This window comes from Rhinolophus hipposideros (genome assembly GCF_964194185.1).
Source record: "Rhinolophus hipposideros genome assembly, chromosome: 5".
In the NCBI taxonomy this organism is placed as follows: domain Eukaryota; kingdom Metazoa; phylum Chordata; class Mammalia; order Chiroptera; family Rhinolophidae; genus Rhinolophus; species Rhinolophus hipposideros.
Genome location: NC_138051.1, coordinates 55776483 through 55795310, shown reverse-complemented (window position 1 = coordinate 55795310; position 18828 = coordinate 55776483). Strand labels below are relative to the sequence as shown.

The 18828-nt window shown below is 36.9% G+C and overlaps 1 protein-coding gene across 1 annotated transcript in view; it reads left to right on the top strand.

The window, feature by feature from the left end:
- The window catches only part of HERC1 (HECT and RLD domain containing E3 ubiquitin protein ligase family member 1), a 175389-nt gene that overhangs the window by 32062 nt on the left and 124499 nt on the right, over positions 1 to 18828 (top strand). Inside the window, exons 2-6 of the mRNA XM_081047817.1 lie at positions 5873 to 6828; positions 9651 to 9746; positions 15260 to 15454; positions 16257 to 16568; positions 18579 to 18675. Of these exons, the coding sequence (XP_080903943.1) occupies positions 5899 to 6828; positions 9651 to 9746; positions 15260 to 15454; positions 16257 to 16568; positions 18579 to 18675 (1630 nt within the window). The 5' untranslated portion in view covers positions 5873 to 5898. The remainder of the gene's footprint in view (positions 1 to 5872; positions 6829 to 9650; positions 9747 to 15259; positions 15455 to 16256; positions 16569 to 18578; positions 18676 to 18828) is intronic.

Below are 18828 nucleotides of genomic sequence, written 5' to 3'. Positions count from 1 at the left end.
AGCGTCATCACCCTATCTTTAGCGAATCTTGCTGCATTGATGATTCATCTTTCTGTTTTATGAAATGCATCATCATAATATGTCCAGAGGTTATGCTTGTGATATTTATGTATAATACATATGCAAAATGACAAATTGTAAATAAAAGTATCTAAAGAGTGTCCGAGGTAGCAGGCTGATGGATATATCATCTCTAGGGTATTTGTCCCATAACTGAAGATTTCTATATGCTTGAGGAAAGGACAAACACCATTAAACCTACATTATTTAATTTTTGTTTTAGTTAGAAATAAGACAGATAAATTCTTTAAAAAAAGAAAATTTTAGGTGGAGATCCAGTCAAGATGGGGGAGTACTTGGTTAATACTGTGCTTGCCTTCTCTCATGACCATATCAAAATTACAACTAAACTACAGAACAGTCATCATTGAGAATCATCTGAAGTCTGGCTGAACCGAAGTCCCACAACTAAGGATGAACAGAAGAAGCCACCTGGACAGTGGTAGGAGCGGCGGAGACGTGGAACGAGCTGGTCCCACACCCATGTGTCACCATTAAAAATTGGGAGGGATGTCTTGGCTCTGGAGGTTCCCCCCGGAGGAGCAAGGGGTCCCAGCCCAAGTTTCCGGTGCTGGGAAGAGAAGTCTGACTGGCTATGAAAACCAGTGGAGTTTGTGGCTGAGATGAGATGGAGGGTGGCTGGAGTCCTAGGCGCTCCTCTTAAATGGCCTGCACACAGACTTACTTGCTGATGGACTCTTTTACTGTGCTCCAGCACTGGGGCAGCAGCTTGAAAGGCACCAGGAGCATACGGGGAGGAGTTGCATTTTCTGGCTTCAGGGCAAGAGTTGGCGGGGCGGCTTTCTCCTAGACAGAGGAGCTGGTGTAAGCCATTGTTTCTTTGTGCAGACACAGGTACTGCCATATCTGAGTCTCCATCAACCTGGCTGACCCTGTTTGTTCGCCCCGATTCCTTGAGACCCTGCCCCACCCAACTGTCGGGCCCTCCCAAGCCACTTCCAGTGGCTTTTCCATATAAACAGCTCGTTTTGGCTCATGATGCAGACTTTCCTAAAATCTCTCAAAGATTCACAAAACCCAAACAAGCAGCATCTGGCTTCGGCATGTCCTGTACCTTTGACTGAGCTGCCCTAAGCCCAGCACTATTGACAGCCGGCATCAGTTTGTGGGTTAGCCTCTCAAGGCACCTCCAAGCCTAGCATGAGCGGTGGCCACATACCTTTGCATTGTGCTCATGCCAGGTGGCCCTGGGCAGGGCACAGGCTGCGGATGAACTTGGCCTGCAGTGGGAGACCCTGGGGCTGGCAGGCCCAGTGGGCAACTTTGGACCCAGCTGGAACATCACCCACTGCCTTCAGGGACAACACAGCCAAAGGGCCTGCTGGGCAGACTCCAGAGCCCTGCTAAAGTGAATTCTGCTCTGTAGCATCAGCCCCTGCACCGCAGCTCCTCCACTGTAGTCGCGGCCAGTCCTGACAACTAATCAGCCCGAGTGCCAATCCCTGCTTTTGATGTTCAAACAGCAACCAGGGTTCAACTGCAAGAGGAGGGCACCCACCTCACCCTTCTTTCCTTCCTTCCTTCCTTCCTTCCTTCCTTCCTTCCTTCCTTCCTTCCTTCCTCCCTTCCTTCCTCCCTCCCTCCTTCCTTCTTCCCTCCTTCTTTCCTCCTTCCTTCTTTCCTTCTTCCTTCTTTCTTTCCTCCTTCCTTCTTTCCTTCCTTCCTTCCTTCCTTCCTTCCTTCCTTCCTTCCTTCCTTCCTTCCTTCCTTCCTTCCTCCTCCTTCCTTCTTTCCTCCTTCCTTCCTTCCCCCTCCCTCCCTTTTTCCCTTCCATCCATCCATTCTTCTTTTCTAACTTCCTCTCTCTCCCCCTCCCTCCTTCCTGCTTTCCCTCCCTTCCTTTCTTCTTGTCTTCCTCTTTGTCTTTTTTGTGGTCCATTTCTGATATTATTTTTGAATTTCTGGTTCAAGGTTTTTTATATACTCAAATGTTTGAGTATGTTTAATTTTGTGTAGATTGGTACCTATTGTTTTCTTCTGCTTTGCTGTTATCAGGAAGATTTCCCTCAGTTGATGTATTTGAAATTTTCTTTCCTGATTTTCTGCAATAGCTCTGTATGGACTTTTCTCTTGTTCATTTTTATGGTATTGGTATTTTATAATATTCCTAATTTAATGGCACCCTCTTCTGTCATAGCAAAATCCAAGTACTTTAGAGGGTTTTTGTTTTGTATTGTTTTTCGAGAGGACCTTTGTTAAGCCTCCACTTTTATGGTTCTCTTTTGTCTTGCAGAACCCTCAACATTTCTCCCTTTCCTTTTTACCCATCACCACCCAGTTGCCAAAGGATGCATCTCTCTTCCTTTTTGTCTTTTTTTTCATCTGCATTTCAAAGAATTCTCATTTAATTACCCCTGTCTTTTAAAATTAACTTCCTCCTTTAAATCATACTTGCCTCTTTAAATTAAATGTACTTTGAAATCTTTTCCTTGTAGTCTGTGGTCTGTTCTGCCTGGACACTTTTCCAGTATTTTCACATTTTGTGTGGATTTAATCTTTCTGGAAGTCATTTCCAAATCACCTTCAGGCCCATTGATTATCCTTCCTTTCTGTCCTTTCTATGGTTTTTCTCTTAGTCTGCTTTTGCTGCCATAAAGCCTTGTGACTCGTTGGAAGGGATAGCGGTGATTTTTCTCTTTTTATTCACAGTTAATTTTCAATTTTGTTATTCTGTATCTTCAAATAATGCTGCAGGTGTGATTTTATTGTAGACTTTAATTTTTCCTTCTTTTTTTTTCTTACTATTTGGGAAGATAGTTATGTAGCTGCCATTGTCCTCAGCTCTCTTGGAAGTCCTGAATAACTTAATAATTGGTGGTGGCACAACTAGCCACCCTCTTGGAAACAATGAAATTGGAATCCAGTTTTATACCATGTAGAACTTACTTAAAATCCCAGATGAATGTAGGACTTATTTAAATTCCAGACGGAATTTAAGACTTGCGTGTGAAAAAAAAAAAACAAAACACAACAAAAATACCTCAAGAAAATCTGGGCAAATGCCTGTGCAATCTAGAATTCCTGAGTAATCTGGGTGTGCGGGTGTGGGGATGCTTATTGAAGCAGGAATAGAAAGCAGAAGCTATAAAAGAAAAAAAAAATGTGTGTGTAAGCAGAAGATAGAAGAAATGTTTGTTTGCAATGTTGAAGACAGTAATAACGTACAAAAACCTTTTACAAGTGGACGAGAATGGTAACCGAGTAGAAAAACACATGACTGGGAGGATAAGCATTTTCCAGAGGAGTGCATCCAAATAACCAACAAGCATAAGATGTGCAGATTTGTTAGTAATCAGGGAAATTCAAGTTAGAGCAACAGCAAGTCCCTTTACAGCTGTCAAACTAGCAAAATAAAAAAAGCAAAATTACCTATGGCTTGCAGGGATGGAGGTAAATAAAGTACTTTTATATCTTCTGTACAATGTTCAATAAATACTTAATGAAGTGGGAGGAGGCTTATGGTCCCCCCCCCCGCTCCGCCCACTTAAGTACATACTTTCCAAATATCTAACAAAGATAAATTAAGCATAGTAATCAAGCTTGAGAAGGGAAGTATCACTAGATGTTATATTTAGAATTGAACAGGGCATATTGAGAAATAAGAACTTCCTTTTAATTAGTGTGGGATCTCTAACACTGGGGCTCTTGAATCTACCTGTATCATGAAAATGAAATGCCCTTCCCTTAATCGAGTGTTTGAGGATCTTTCTCTACCACCAACTGTTAACGACTGCCATTCTGGGGACTTGTTTGAAAAGCAGGAGTTAGTCCCACCTCTCTCCTAATATTTTATGAGGAAATTTTTCAAACATAACAGAAAAATTGAAAGGTTTAAAAATGGACCAAAGAAAATGAACAGACATATTCTCACCACTGAGATTCTACCATTAATATTTTACTATACATATTTTATCACATAACTGTCTATATCTAATCTTTCCACACACATCTTATTTTTTGATGCATTTTAAAATAAATTATCAGTATACTTCCCCCTAAATATACTTCAATATGCATATCAACTGGAGTTCAATATTTATTGAAGTAAAATTTACATGCAATGAAATACAAAAATCTTAAGAGTATATTCACTGAGTTTTGACAAATGCATGTGCCTTGTAATCCAACCTTACCATCACCTCAGGAAGTTCTCTCATGTCTATTCATGCCTTTACCTTCTAGAGACAACCACTATTTTGATTTAAGTCTTTTTATGACATACCGTGTTTCCCTGAAAATAAGACTTAACCGGACCATCAGCTCTAATGCATCTTTTGGAGTAAAACTTAATATAAGACCCGGTTATATTATATGTTATATTATGTCATGTCATTTCATGTCATATTATATTATATATATTAAAGACCCGGTCTTATAGTAAAATAAAGTAAAATAAAACAAATTTTGTAATAAAAAAATTATATTAATTTTTGCTCCAAAAGACGCATTAGAGCTGATGGTCCAGCTAGGTCTTAACTTATTTTTGGGGCAACACGGTATGTTTTCTTTTGGTAAATCCCTAGGAGAAGAATTTGGGTCATTGAGTAGGTATATGTTTAATTTTGTAAAGAACTACCAAACGTCTTTCTAAAGTGATTGTTCCTTTTTATACTTCTCAAAGATTTTATAAGAATTCTGGTTGTTCTACATCCTTTCTCACATTTGATGTTGTCAGTCTTGTGAATTTTAACCATAACTGTGGACGCGTAATGGTATTTTTGTTTTTAATTTGCATTTCTCTGATGAATAATAAGGTTGAGAACTTTTCTTGTGCTTATTGGCCATTCATATATCTTATGAAGTTTTGTTAACATCTTTTGCCCATTAAAAAATTACGTTGTCTTTATTATTGAGTTGTAGGAGTTCTTTATGTATCTTGGATAGTCCTTTGTGGGACATATGTTTTGTGAACATTTTATCCCCAAGGACTTAATTCTTAAGTACTTTTTTAAAAAACAAATAGTTATTGAGCACTTACTATGTGCTGGAATACAGCAGTGAACAAAATATACAAACACATTCCTGTCCTTTTGGAGTCACTGTAGTTCTTCAATACAGCTAGGGAGACCAGTAAGAAGTCTCCTTCAGTGATCCAAGAGGTGATGGCTTAAACCAGGGTTTTTGCAATGGTGGGGGTGAGAACTGTTTGGATTCTCAATATTTTTTTAAAGTAGAGCTGACTAATTTAATTTGGAGTATAAGAGAGGGAAGAATCAATGATGACTCCCAAGGTTTTTGGCCAGAGGAACTGGAAGGATGGGGATGCCATTTATTGAAATGAGGAAATCTACAGGCAGAACAGGTTTAGGGGAGGCTGACGGTAGTGTTGGATTAGGAATTTAGTTTTGAATATGTTAAGTTTGAAATGCCTATTAGATACCTAGATGGAGAGGTCAAGTGGGCAATTATGTATATGAGTTTGGAGTTCAACTCATTATACATACATGGGTTGGAGATAGAAATTTGGGAGTCATCAGCATGTAAAACCCACTGTTATACTGACAGTGAGTCCAGAACCTGAAGAGAAAAGGGAGACAAATCACCAATTTTTAAAATCAACTTTTTATTTTGGGATAATTTTAGATTTACACAAAAATTGCACTGATAGTACAGAGTTTCTATGTGCCCTTCACCCATCTTATGTGACGAAGGTACCTTACTGTGAACTTGAAGTCCAGCCTTTGTGTTTCACCAGTTTAAAATAACTAATTGTATTGTAAGATGGAAGTTTAGAAACATTTTATGAATCATCCTTATAAGTTTTTGACTTCATTTTCTTCTCCCTTTACAGAACTAATGGCTGAAGAGTAAATCAACATGGCAACTATGGTTCCACCAGTGAAACTGAAATGGCTTGAACACCTCAACAGCTCTTGGATTACAGAGGACAGTGAATCTATTGCTACAAGAGAAGGGGTTGCTGTTCTATATTCTAAACTGGTCAGCAATAAGGAAGTAGTACCTTTGCCCCAACAAGTTTTGTGCCTCAAAGGACCACAGTTGCCAGACTTTGAACGTGAGTCTCTTTCAAGTGATGAGCAGGACCACTATTTGGATGCCCTTCTTAGCAGCCAGCTGGCCCTAGCGAAGATGGTGTGTTCAGATTCCCCATTTGCTGGGGCCCTTCGGAAACGACTGCTTGTGCTCCAGCGTGTGTTTTATGCACTTTCTAATAAATACCACGACAAAGGCAAAGTGAAACAGCAGCAGCCTTCTCCGGAGAGCAGCTCTGGGTCCGCAGATGTCCATTCTGTGAGTGAGCGGCCCCGGTCCAGCACTGATGCACTTATAGAGATGGGCGTCCGAACCGGTCTAAGTTTATTATTTGCACTTCTGAGACAAAGTTGGATGACGCCTGTGTCGGGACCTGGTCTCAGTCTTTGTAACGACGTTATTCATACTGCAATTGAAGTCGTGAGCTCCTTGCCACCATTATCTTTAGCAAATGAAAGCAAGATCCCTCCAATGGGCTTGGACTGCTTATCACAAGTAACAACATTTCTTAAAGGGGTAACCATTCCCAATTCTGGGGCAGACACTTTAGGTCGTAGGTTAGCTTCGGAGTTGCTGCTTGGTTTAGCAGCTCAGCGGGGCTCTTTGCGGTATCTTCTTGAATGGATAGAAATGGCATTGGGGGCTTCAGCAGTTGTAAATTCCATGGAGAAAAGCAAATTACTGTCAAGCCAAGAAGGAATGATCAGCTTTGACTGCTTTATGACGATATTAATGCAGATGCGGCGTTCTTTGGTATGTATTATAAATCTCAACTTTAAAATTCTTATCTGACAATTCTGGGAGAAGTCAACCCAGCTTTTAATGGATTTGTAGTAATAGGGAACGATTTCAGAGTTCTACTGGTGATTGTTAGGTTAGTTAAATATTTTATATGCTTTGAGTAGAGAAGCTTTTCTGCATGTTGGTGTGAATATGGAATTCAAGGAAAAGCTAGTTGATACAGTAGTAAAACCACTAGATCGGGAGTCAGAATTTTAGTTTTAGTTTTCTGGCTTTTGTGAACTTGGGAAATTCATCTAACTTTTTTGTGTTGTAGTAAACGCATATGTAATACTGTAAAGTGTTAAGAAACACCAATAGCGTCAGATGCTATTGCTTACTGTGCAAGAAGGAATCATAAAAATAAAATTCAATTAAATAATCATATCTTTCCCCTAAAAGCAATCTGAGATTTAATTAAATCCAACCTAATGTACGCCTGTGGTGACTTTGGGTGACTTTGACTACTATATGCCTTAGACAGTGGGGAGTCACTGAAGCAGTTGTAAGCAGAGTGAAGCCAGATAAATGGACTCCATCCAGTCTATGTCCTTGTCTAAATATCTTTAAAGGACAAGTGTGAACAAATAAAAGGTAGTATGTTATTTTCAATGGTAGGTAGTTAAGAGAAAGGTAATTAAATGAAGACCTGTGAAACCACAAATTTGTTATTTTTAATTTCTATTTTATCTTTGGGCCATTGAGCTTCCTATGACGTTAACAATGTATACATTTAATGTGCTATATTTTTCAAAGTTTAGTTCTTTAGAAAATGCCCAAGTATTGCTGTTTATTATTATTACTATTATTATTATTATTCAGTATGTTTACAAAACATTAAGAATTCTGTGTAAAATGGGTTTTAGAGATGTCTTTAATCCTAATTGACTGGGACAAGTCTCACTCTTACCTATTGACTTTTTGAGAACAACAGAAATCAATGACAGTCACTGCAGATAGTGTTTGAAGGATATTTTATTGGTTTCTTATTTTTAAATTTAGCAAGAATTTATTAAAGACTCCCTGTATTTTCTTTCTCAGTGTACATGATGCAAAATACTAATAATTACTGCAACCAGTTTTGAGTTATTACTATGTATACTAGAAACTACTAAGTGTATTTTATATATAACTTCAATTAATCTTCTCAGTTCTAAATAATACAGTCATTATTTATGTCTAAGGATAAGGAAACTTATCTTTAAGTCACATCACCAGTAAGTGATGGGTCCTGGATTTAAACCCAGGTCTGTCTGTTATAAAAACTTTATGTAGTTTTCAACATTTTTCTCCATACTGGAGAAAGGCATGAAAAAGGGATTGTGATGGCCCTGGTGCCAGCTCCTAAGAAGGGACAGCAGGCTGTTCCTCGTCTGATTTGGTTTGCTGATCACTATAGGTGTGCTTTAAATAACGGAGCCACAGATTACAAATGTGCTCTTTACAGAAGTGCTCCACAGCTAATGATGGAATTTGCGGAGGCTCTGCCCCAATTATTTGCTGATATAGCAACACCTTGTATGTCTAAAGACTAGTTAATTTTGAACACTCATTTTATGGTATGATTCAGACCTACAAATGGCTCTCTAAAGCTTTACGACTCAAAGTGTGAGTCCCAGACAGCAGCATTCACCTGGGAGCTTGAGAAACACAGGGTCTCAGGCTCCTGTCTATATTTACTGAACCAGAATCTGGATTTAATAAGATCTCCAGATAATTCATGTCTATTTTAAAATTTGAGAAGCACCACCTTTAATAATTAGAAAGAAAAATTGTTGGCAGGGGCAGATTAGTACCTGATGACCTAGCAATAAATAACCAACAGGTTCATTTCTTTCATGACTTAGGAATTATGTTAATTAAAATAGTTGGAATTGATAAGATCATGTTGTTAGAGTTGGCTGGGTCTTACAGGGTACCTAGGCCAACCACCAGTAGAGGATATACTTTTCTGTGGTATATCTGCCAGGTGATCATCATAAAAATGTTTATATTCTAAATACAGTATCCTTTGAAATAAAGCCACTGATGAAAATCTTGCAATATTTTGTATTGATAAATCAATGAAACAAAGCACTTGACATTTGGGATCTAAAGACTTAAGGATATGGGAATTTGAGGGAGTAACGAAGATCAAGTTCACTTTCTGGTTTACCATTTTTCAGTGCGAGAATGATTTCTGGTGATAGCCATTTGGGCCCTAGTGGAGACGAAGCATTTAGTCCCAGAGAGGTGTTATGGGTCCTCAGTTGTGCTAGGAGAAAGGTGCTTTGTTGCTAGTGTAGTCAGGTAGCTACTGACTTATGACAGGAACTGACTTATGATAGGACCTTGGTTGTGCTGAAACTACGACGGGAGAGCCAGACTTTCTGCTCTGGTCAGGGTCACCACTCAAGTCGGCTGTGTTCTCCTTGCCTGTATCCTTGGGGCAGATGGGCAAGGCAGCCCCAAGGGAGCAGAGTATTTCCTGGAACCTGATTTACGGGATATGCTTGGCAAAATTCTGACTCCTTGACTGTTTCTGGGTCCAGCCTGTGACCCTTAGAATAAATCACTATTTAATAAGGTAATCAGTGAGACCATTGGCACTTAATTGACTGTTTCACGCTATAGCCAAATCTTTTATAACATTTATATGTAAAAGTTGGTTTTATGACCTAATGTTTGGATTTGATCTTAATGCACATAATCATATAAACAGTTCTTCAGTTGTTTTTGTGGACTAGCTAAGTGATTTTAATACATCCATATGTCTCTCTTCCTCCCAAACTGTATCCCACAATGTTTACTTACAGGGTTCATCTGCTGATCGGAGTCAGTGGAGGGAACCCACCAGAACCTCTGATGGCTTGTGCTCGCTCTATGAGGCAGCTTTGTGTCTCTTTGAAGAGGTATGTAGTAATCGTGGCTTTTACATTACAAAGTGCTTTGTGTTAAAATGCTACAGCATGTATTTATCCCTTTAAAATAATCCGTTCAACCTCTGGAAAGGATGCCAAAGAAAGTGACATAAGTGGTTGCCTCTAGAAAGTGGAGCTGGAGTGTCTGGCGTCAGGGATGAGGAGACACACTTTTCAATGTTTACCTTTTCATTCATTTTGAACTTTGTAACGTGCAGGTGACTATAAGTTTTAAAAATATATTATTAAATAAAACAGATATCAAAAGACATACAAACAAATGTATGGTTTAATGAATTATCATTTTAAAAACTTTCCTTCTAATCTGTACGCAGATAAAGAAATAAAGCTTGTCAGCCACTCTAGAAGCCGTTTCATGTTCTGGCCATAACTCTTTTGCTTCTACTCTAAGTAACCACTATCCTGACTTTTAGGGCACAGATGCTCCTCAACTTACGAGGGGCTTACGTCCCAGTAAACCCACTGTAAGTTTAGCATACTGTTAAGTCGAAAATGCATTTAAAACACCCAAGCTGCCAGACGTCATAGCTTAGCCTGGCCTGCCTTACATTTGCTGAGAACACTTACATTAGCTTACGCTTGGACAAAATCATCTAACACAAAGACTATTTTATAATAAAGTGTTGAATATCTCATGTTTATTATGGGTATCGCTTTTGCAGTCAAAAAATTATAAGTTGAGCCACTGTTAGTTGGGGACTGTCTGTAATCACTTTCTTTGTAGTTGTGTCACGCAGGCTTGCATCCCTAGACACTAGTTCAGTCTTGCTCATTAAAAAAGAAAGTCTTAAATCTCTTAATCTATAAATTCCCTTCCTTTTTTTTTTTTTTTTTCCTTTTCTTCCAGTGTATTTGTTCAGGAACCTGGGTTTTTTAGGCTGTAGAATTGCCCACAATCTGGATTTTGCTGGTTGATTGCTCATAATCCAGTTCAGCCTGTCCTCTGTTTCTTGCAAACTGGCCTGTAGATCGGGAGACTTGATGGGTCTCCGGTTTGATCGCTTTGGCAAGACTGTGTGTGGTATTGTGATCCCCCATCAGGTTTCATGTGGTTGTGTCTCTTCATGGTGTTAGCAACCTTTGGTGCTTAATGACTAGATCTATTAATTCATTCGTGGTTGGGTGCAGAATGGTGATATTTTATCATTCCTCTTTCATTTACTAATTAGAATGTTTTTATAAAGAGATGATTTGATTACTCTGCTCCAGTTCATATAGAAGAAGCAGAATAAATGCTTCACTTTCCCCATTGGACTTTTTTTTTCTTAACACTGATTTTTATTTACTAGGTTTCAGTTTAATGAATTGGTTTCCTGTTATCCTCCAAGCTTGACCAATTGATTTCCTTTGAAAAATATCATTATGAACTGATAGATTTAAATCTATTTGACTTTCAATCCAATGAATTATTATCTGTAGTGAAGCTCATATTGTTTCTTCTTTGGCCAATAGTCCTTCAGGGTAGTAGCCTCTTCAGTGTGGTTCCTAAGTTCTTTTGAAATGGGTCTAATAATCATTGATAGCTTCCTTGCTATCTGATCCATTAAATTGTTCCAGATTCATCTTGTACATTTCTTGACCCAGACCTGGAATCCACTAGTTATTTCTCCAAAAAGCCCCTGGTTTCTTTTAGTAGGAAATAGTATTTCAGAACTACAATCAGGACACTAAATATGCTCATTGCTACTGAGTTGGTATTATAATTTCTAGGCTTTTATAGTGGACAGAGCTAGGGGGAGAGAGAAAGGGAGGCAGAGAGAGACAGACAGACAGAGAGACACTATTTAAAAGCTAAAGTACTTTAGGAGTTGATACTGGTACTTTCAGATTTAGGGCTATAGAATTTTTGCGTAACCTTTTCTGCATTACATTTATATCTCCTTTCTTCTAAACTAGGAATGCTAATTCTCAAGGATACAAGAATGATAGAATTAGAATATCTTATAGTTACTGATTTGTGTTAATTACATATTACACACACACAACACACACACAGCAGTCCTAAAATTAGACAAACACCACAGTATGATTACTGAAAATAATTTTTTCATATGCTTCTTCCATATTTTAATAGTTGTATTTTATCTACATAGTCACAGCATACATACTCTGTCTTTGAATCCTCATTTAGTATTAGTTCTACAAATAACTACATATTTAATGCTTACTTTCAGTTTCTGTGTCAATGCCTCCCTATTTTTTTTGGTGGTTTACAGCTCTTTCTAGTAGATTCCTCAGTAAAGACTCATAGGAACTAGATTCTCTTAGTTCTTACATGTTAATTGCTGTGCTCTTTATACTTGAAGTCAGTTTTGAGAATGTAAAATCTTTGGCTCACATTTTCTTCCTCATCTTAAGTATGTTCCTCTATTTTATTCTGGCATAAACCTTTGCTGTCAAAGTCTGAATATAATCTGATTTTCTTTCCCATATGAGTCATGTGCTTGTTTTGCCAAGAAGCCCAAAGCATCTTTTTTTCTTTAAAGATCAGTTAATTTTACTAGAATATATCTTGATGTTATTCATTCTGGGTTGATATTCTCAGAGATGTGAGAATTTCAATATGTGGTTTGAAATCTTTCTTATTTCAGGAAAGTTTGCCTAAATTATAGTTTTTAGTATTTATTCTTTTTATTTGGTTCTCTTCTTTAAGGACCTCTATTACCTGTATGTTAGATTTTTGCCTATCTATAGTATGTCACTTTTTCTTGAATACTTTGTATATCTTCTTCTTTTCTATTTCTAAAAATTTTTCCTTTTTTTAATCTTTTGTTGCTCTTAAGATATCTACTGTGTGTATTTATTTTTGGATTCATTCTAGTTTAGTCTTCATTTCTGAAACAGTTTTTCTCTTTTAATTCTGATTCTTGAGTTCTGTTACCTCATTTTTGACTGTTTCAGATTTGTGTTTTTCTTTTGTGTCTTGTATCATTTTCTTTAGCTTGCTTTGAAATAGGTTACACTTGACTCTGTTCCGTTCCCTTCTAGCATGCTTTCAGGCATGTTATTCTGCCTCTTTTCCCTTTTTTTCTAATTGTAACTTCATTGGGAATTTGACCTTAGTGCTTTTCTGTTGCTTATTTTTACGCGAAATTCGTTTTCCTGAACTTTTAGAAAGGGATGGGATTTTAGAAAGGATAGCTTTTGTAACTTCATATGCTCCCTCTTTTTATTGTTTTTGTGTAACATTAAAGAAACCATGGTGGTTTCCCAGTGTGTTCCCCTCCCCAACTTTTATCTTGACCTTCTTTGTCTTTCCTGTCTGTTATCTGTATTCTGCTCAATTTTTATTCCATTCCCAGTACTTTCTTCTCAGTGTGGGTGCTCCATCCTGTAAAGGAATCCTGGCTTATCAACTTAAGAGTTCACAAGAGTTAGACTGCTCTGGCTCCTTTTAAACTTCTCATCATGGACCCTTTGTACTTACTTACCTGTTATCATAGAGGGCAGAGATCTTCCCAGTTGCAACTGCGGTTCTTAGATTGGTTCACTGTTCTTTCCAGTGACTATCTGCTGGTGGTTTCGGGTTTTTCCTGTTCTGAGGTCTGTCAATAGTCTGTTGCTTTCACCTGCACAGATGTCATTACCATGCAGGTTTTGTGTTTGGTGGTGGTTTGTCTGTACCTGCTTAGTTTTGGAGTTATTGCAGCTTCCCATGTTGTTTAGTTTGGTTTTGAATGTTGAGCATGGGTTTGGAGTTTTGCCTTCCAGTTGCTCTGTGTAGTGATTGAGAATGTTTACAAAACTACATTGCTCCTGCTATTGTCATCTTCTCCGAATCTTACCCACCCCCTAGTTGTTTTCAAAAAACTTATTTCTAAGCCCTGTGAGTAGATTTTTTTTCTGCCCCCTCCTCTTTTTGGGGGGAGAAGGGAGCTATGATTTTCCTTTTGTCCTGTTATAGTAATAGATTTTTGAATTAAAAAATTCTAGCCTGCTTAGATCCATCATCCTCCATTTGTCTCCAGCAAAATTTCAGGTCTTTTATTAGGGACCGGCAGTCTTCCCTTATGCATATTTTGTATGTCCCCAAAACTCTCCTCATGTTCACCAGAAAACATTTGTCTAACATACAAAATATTTCATTGTTTTGAATACTATTTAAAGATTCTGACTGAAATTGCTCTATCCTCTCCTATTTAATGTGTTGGTAATCCAATATATTGACTTTTTAAGAGTCTTCTTTTATTGTTTTGTTTGATTCAGAAAAAAAAACACTAAAAGGCAGACAACATATTGACAACAGCTATAGTCAGAATTAACACCTTTGTTGTATGGAGTTCATGCAAGTCAATTAAAAAATCCGTTAAGCCCTAATAAACAAATGGGCAGAAGCTAGTGGTAAACAAATAGATGGAAAAACTTTAGTTCTGTTCATAATAAGGAAATGTGAAGTTAAAATAATGCATCCTCTTTTTCCCCACTTAAGTTTGCAAAAGAATTAAAAGAACAATACTTGTTATTGGTATGGATGCAGTGAGACTTGTACACATATAGATCTACTCCTTGGTTAGGGTAAACTGGGGTGGCCTGTGCTTTTGGTGGGGTTAGTGGGGGTTAGGGAGAAGCCTTGATTTGTAAAAAGCGTGAATGGCAATAGATTTTACCATTATATTCAACGCAAATGGTACATAAGCCATGATTTTTATTACTATCTACGTATATAGGTGTGAATGTTGAATTGCTTTGGACCTTTACTGTTTTGAGGACAGCCCTCCTTTGTACATTGCTGGTGATATAATGTTGCAGCATTATTTTTGGAGAGCAGTTTGGTATAGTATTCCAAGAATCACAAGATTGTGGTCTTTTTTTTTTTTTTTGAATATAGTAGTCCCATTTCTGTGGTTCTCTACTAAGGTGGTAATAAAAACAATGTAGTAACAGCTATATTCTTAAAAATGGCTTATATTACAAATAAGTAGAAAGAATCTAAATATCCTATCAAAGGAAAGTGGTTAAATAAAGTGTGATTTTTACATTTGATGGGATATTTTTGGTAGAATCATGAAGATTAGGTAAATATATGGAAAGTTTTGCATGACTCTTGTATCATCGCTTTTATATATCCACTGTGGTAGCTATGCTAAAGAACACATATATGCAAAATTCTGGAAGGCCATATATAAAAAAATAACATTGTATTGAGGTAATGGGATTATAATTGGTGGTTTTTTTCTACTTTGTTTTTTAACTTTGTTTTTCTATAGTGCTGTTGTATGCAATAATAAAACTTTTAGTTAAAAGGGCTTGATTGCGTGGCTTTATCTCCCCATTTTTGCCTTCTTTATTAGTATCTTTTAGTGGTTTATTCTACAGTAGTAAATAGTGTAGCCATCTCTGTTTAAGGTTGGATGTGTTATTCTTAGGTTATTTGAGCAGTTGAAAGTTTTTGAAGAAGGGAGGTCAACAGTAATTTCAGAGAATATTTATAAAAATGTCTACTTTATAAATGACGCTTTATTATATGTTTGTAATTTAAATAGGTTTGCAGAATGGCTTCTGATTACTCAAGAACATGTGCTAGCCCAGATAGCATTCAGACTGGTGACGCTCCCATAGTCTCGGAAACCTGTGAGGTTTATGTTTGGGGCAGCAACAGCAGCCATCAGTTGGTGGAAGGCACACAGGAGAAAATCTTACAGCCCAAACTGGCTCCCAGTTTCTCTGATGCTCAGACTGTGAGTTCTCTGCATGTCTTAAAAATTGGTAGATGACAGGGTTTGCTAAATAACGTTAAGAGTTTTTAAAATGAATGGTGCTTGGTTGTTTCTTATCTAGGTTTTTTTCTATACCATACTGTGCCAGTTTTTCCATTTTAACAGAAAAAAATATCTTTACTCCTCCATTTCCCTAGCACTGTTTCCAAGTTTCAAAAAGTTAAATTGGGATCTGGATTTATAAAAAGAATTATGAATGACAACAGACTTACCCATTATATTAAACCCAAATGGTAAATAAGACAAGTAAAAACTGGAATTTTTCCTTTCCCAGGCTGGCATTTCATTTTCTTATTATGACCACATTTTAATATTTTTAGCTACCTTTTGGGCAAGCTAGAACTTTCATTATTTTTATTAAAACATAGTTTTTCAAATAAGTTTAGAATATATTTTATATGGTTCTTGCCATAACGGACTCTAAGGAATTTATAGGAAAACATGTATTTTATTTGTTGCCCATCACCAATTATAAGAGCAGGCTAAAACATTTTGCTTTATTGTTTCATTGAACCATGATCAGGTAGATGGCATGAAAAGAGAAAATATACTTTAATTTGAGCCTAACAGTAAAGTCAACATGAAAAGACCACTGGTAGTTTTCTTAATTTTCTATATACTTTTAAATTTCTATGAAGATTCATGCCCTATTCTGCTATTAAAAGACTTTCTTTGAGCTTCTTTGGTAAAACCAGCCTTAAATATTATATTTTGATTCTCACCAAAGCATTTTATATTTACGATTCTTTTTGTGTGCTTATAGATTGAAGCTGGACAATACTGCACTTTTGTCATTTCTACGGATGGCTCTGTCAGAGCTTGTGGTAAAGGCAGCTATGGAAGACTGGGCCTTGGAGATTCTAATAATCAGTCTACTTTAAAAAAATTAACATTTGAGCCTCACAGGTCCATTAAAAAGGTTTCATCTTCTAAAGGATCTGATGGTCACACTTTAGCTTTTACAACAGAAGGAGAAGTCTTCAGTTGGGGAGATGGTGATTATGGAAAACTAGGACATGGAAATAGTTCAACACAGAAATATCCCAAGCTTATTCAGGGCCCTCTGCAGGGAAAGGTACGTGCTTTTTTTTTTTTTTTTTTTTTTTTTGGATTTAGCAATAATTAGATGCATTGGTGCTATAATTGACAATATCTTTCAGATTTTGATGTGTTCTCTCTGAAGTTGCCCCCCCCCCACCTCTTTGGCTCTGCTTTACGGTTTATAAAACACTTTCATATATATAATTATTATAACAACTTTTTTGTTAAAGTAGTTATTTTCTCGTTTTACAGATAAAGAAACTGAATCATCCATTCAACAAATATTTATTTAGCACCTTCCAAGTGCCAGGCAGTGTTTTAGGCATTGGACATAGCAGTAAACAGAACAGACAAGATCCTTGCTCTCATGGAGCTTTAGTCTATGGGATAGAGATAATAATAAACAAACATATAGCAACTTCAAATAACAGTAAAGAAAAAAACTGAGTATTGTAATAGATACTAACTTGAATAGGTGTTTGTTACAGTAGATGATGAGGTCAGAGGGTTGGTTCTCTTGGAGGAGGTAGCACTTCATCAGAAACCTCACTGAATCCCTTAGCATGGTTAAGTATCTTGCACAAGGTCATGCACAAATAATTGGCACCATTAGAAACTGAATTTAGCTCTCCTCTTCTTATTTCTATTTTACCTTTCTTTAAAGAAGTGATTTTTCTAGACTTATACGTATGTATGTAATTATGTGGGTTTCTCCGTTTTAAGATTGCATTTTTTCCTTAAAAGTTTTCTTATGTAAAAGTCTTTTCAAGTTTAAATTTTAATTTTATACCAGAATTACCAGTGGGATACTTTTCCTTCATGGGAGGTTGTCTGACAAGATTGGCTAATCAAATGCATTTTACTTTATTATAACGTTCAGTATTTTAACTTAGACATCAACCCCCAAAGTACATTCCACTGGATGACATCAGGGGATTCTTGATAAGATGTTGAATATGGGCTCTACGGAACTTCAGATGAATATTATTTGAACTCGTATTTTCCTAGCCTTCCTAGCACTTTCTTTCTTCCTTAATTTCAATTCTTTTTAACTTTCTTTACTTATAATCCTTTTAATGTTTCATTTTGTAATGGAAACATTGCCAATTAAAAATAGTATGAATGTCATGAAGGAAAAAATGTCACCAAAAATAAATTAATAATTTACAGATAAAAATTTCATAAGTTCTTAATATATTATTCAGAACTATATGAAGTGCATAGTATTTTTAATTGAATCTAAAGTTTGAATTTTCTAGTGAGTTCTAATTTTTGAGATTGAAGAGACTAGAGATAGAAGAGACATGGAGTTATTAGCGTAGTTATTTTTTCTGTGTTTTCTTTCTTCAGTAGTGATTTTCATCAGCATTGATAGGTATGAGTGGCCCCCAAATTATGTTGCTATATACCCTTATCCCCCTGATTCTATTAATTAATTGTATAGTTACTGGAGGGTAAAGAGATACTGTCAGGAGTTTGATACAAGTTAATATACTGCTTAGATCTTTCTGCCTTGGTAATAATAGTCAATGTGTTTCTGAGAGTTATTTCTATTATGTAATGAGTTTTTCTTGATGGCAAGGATTAGAGGTTTTATGTTAACATTATATTTTAAAACTTTTTCATTGTTCCATGAATGTTTAGACCCTTCCAACTCTTCGAGTAAAGACTTGAGTGGTGATATAATATTCTTGCAAATGATTAGATTGATGTATTTGTGTGGGGGTGGCTGTGCCTGCTAACCTTTGCAGTGCCTTCGTATGAATTAAGAAGAGTTGTCCTCTCCTCTGGGTGGAAGCCAGGGTTCATGGTTTGGCAAACAGAGCATATAGCACGTGCTCTGAAATACAGAGCACGGGCTATATTTCAGCACGTTTTTGACCCTTTAGCCAGGCACCTTGGTCCTGGGCACATCCACAACTATACATGACAATTCCTGGATGAGTGGGGAATATGAGTATCGCTGAAGTCTCTGTATAGGATCTAGTACGAACCATATGTTTTAGCATCTTCGTGTTCATCAAATTCACTTTGTGCAATGCAGGTAGTTGTGTGTGTGTCGGCTGGCTACAGACATAGTGCTGCTGTCACAGAGGATGGTGAATTATACACATGGGGTGAAGGAGACTTTGGACGATTAGGTAAGATTTTCTTAAATAGAAATTATTCTCACAGAAAAATAGAAATGATGATGGTTACTGAGAAACAGTGAGACTAGAATTAACAGATCAAAGGCTGTCATTTATTTCATTAGTTTTAAGTTAAGAAGAAGATAAGTTTATATAGAGAAGACC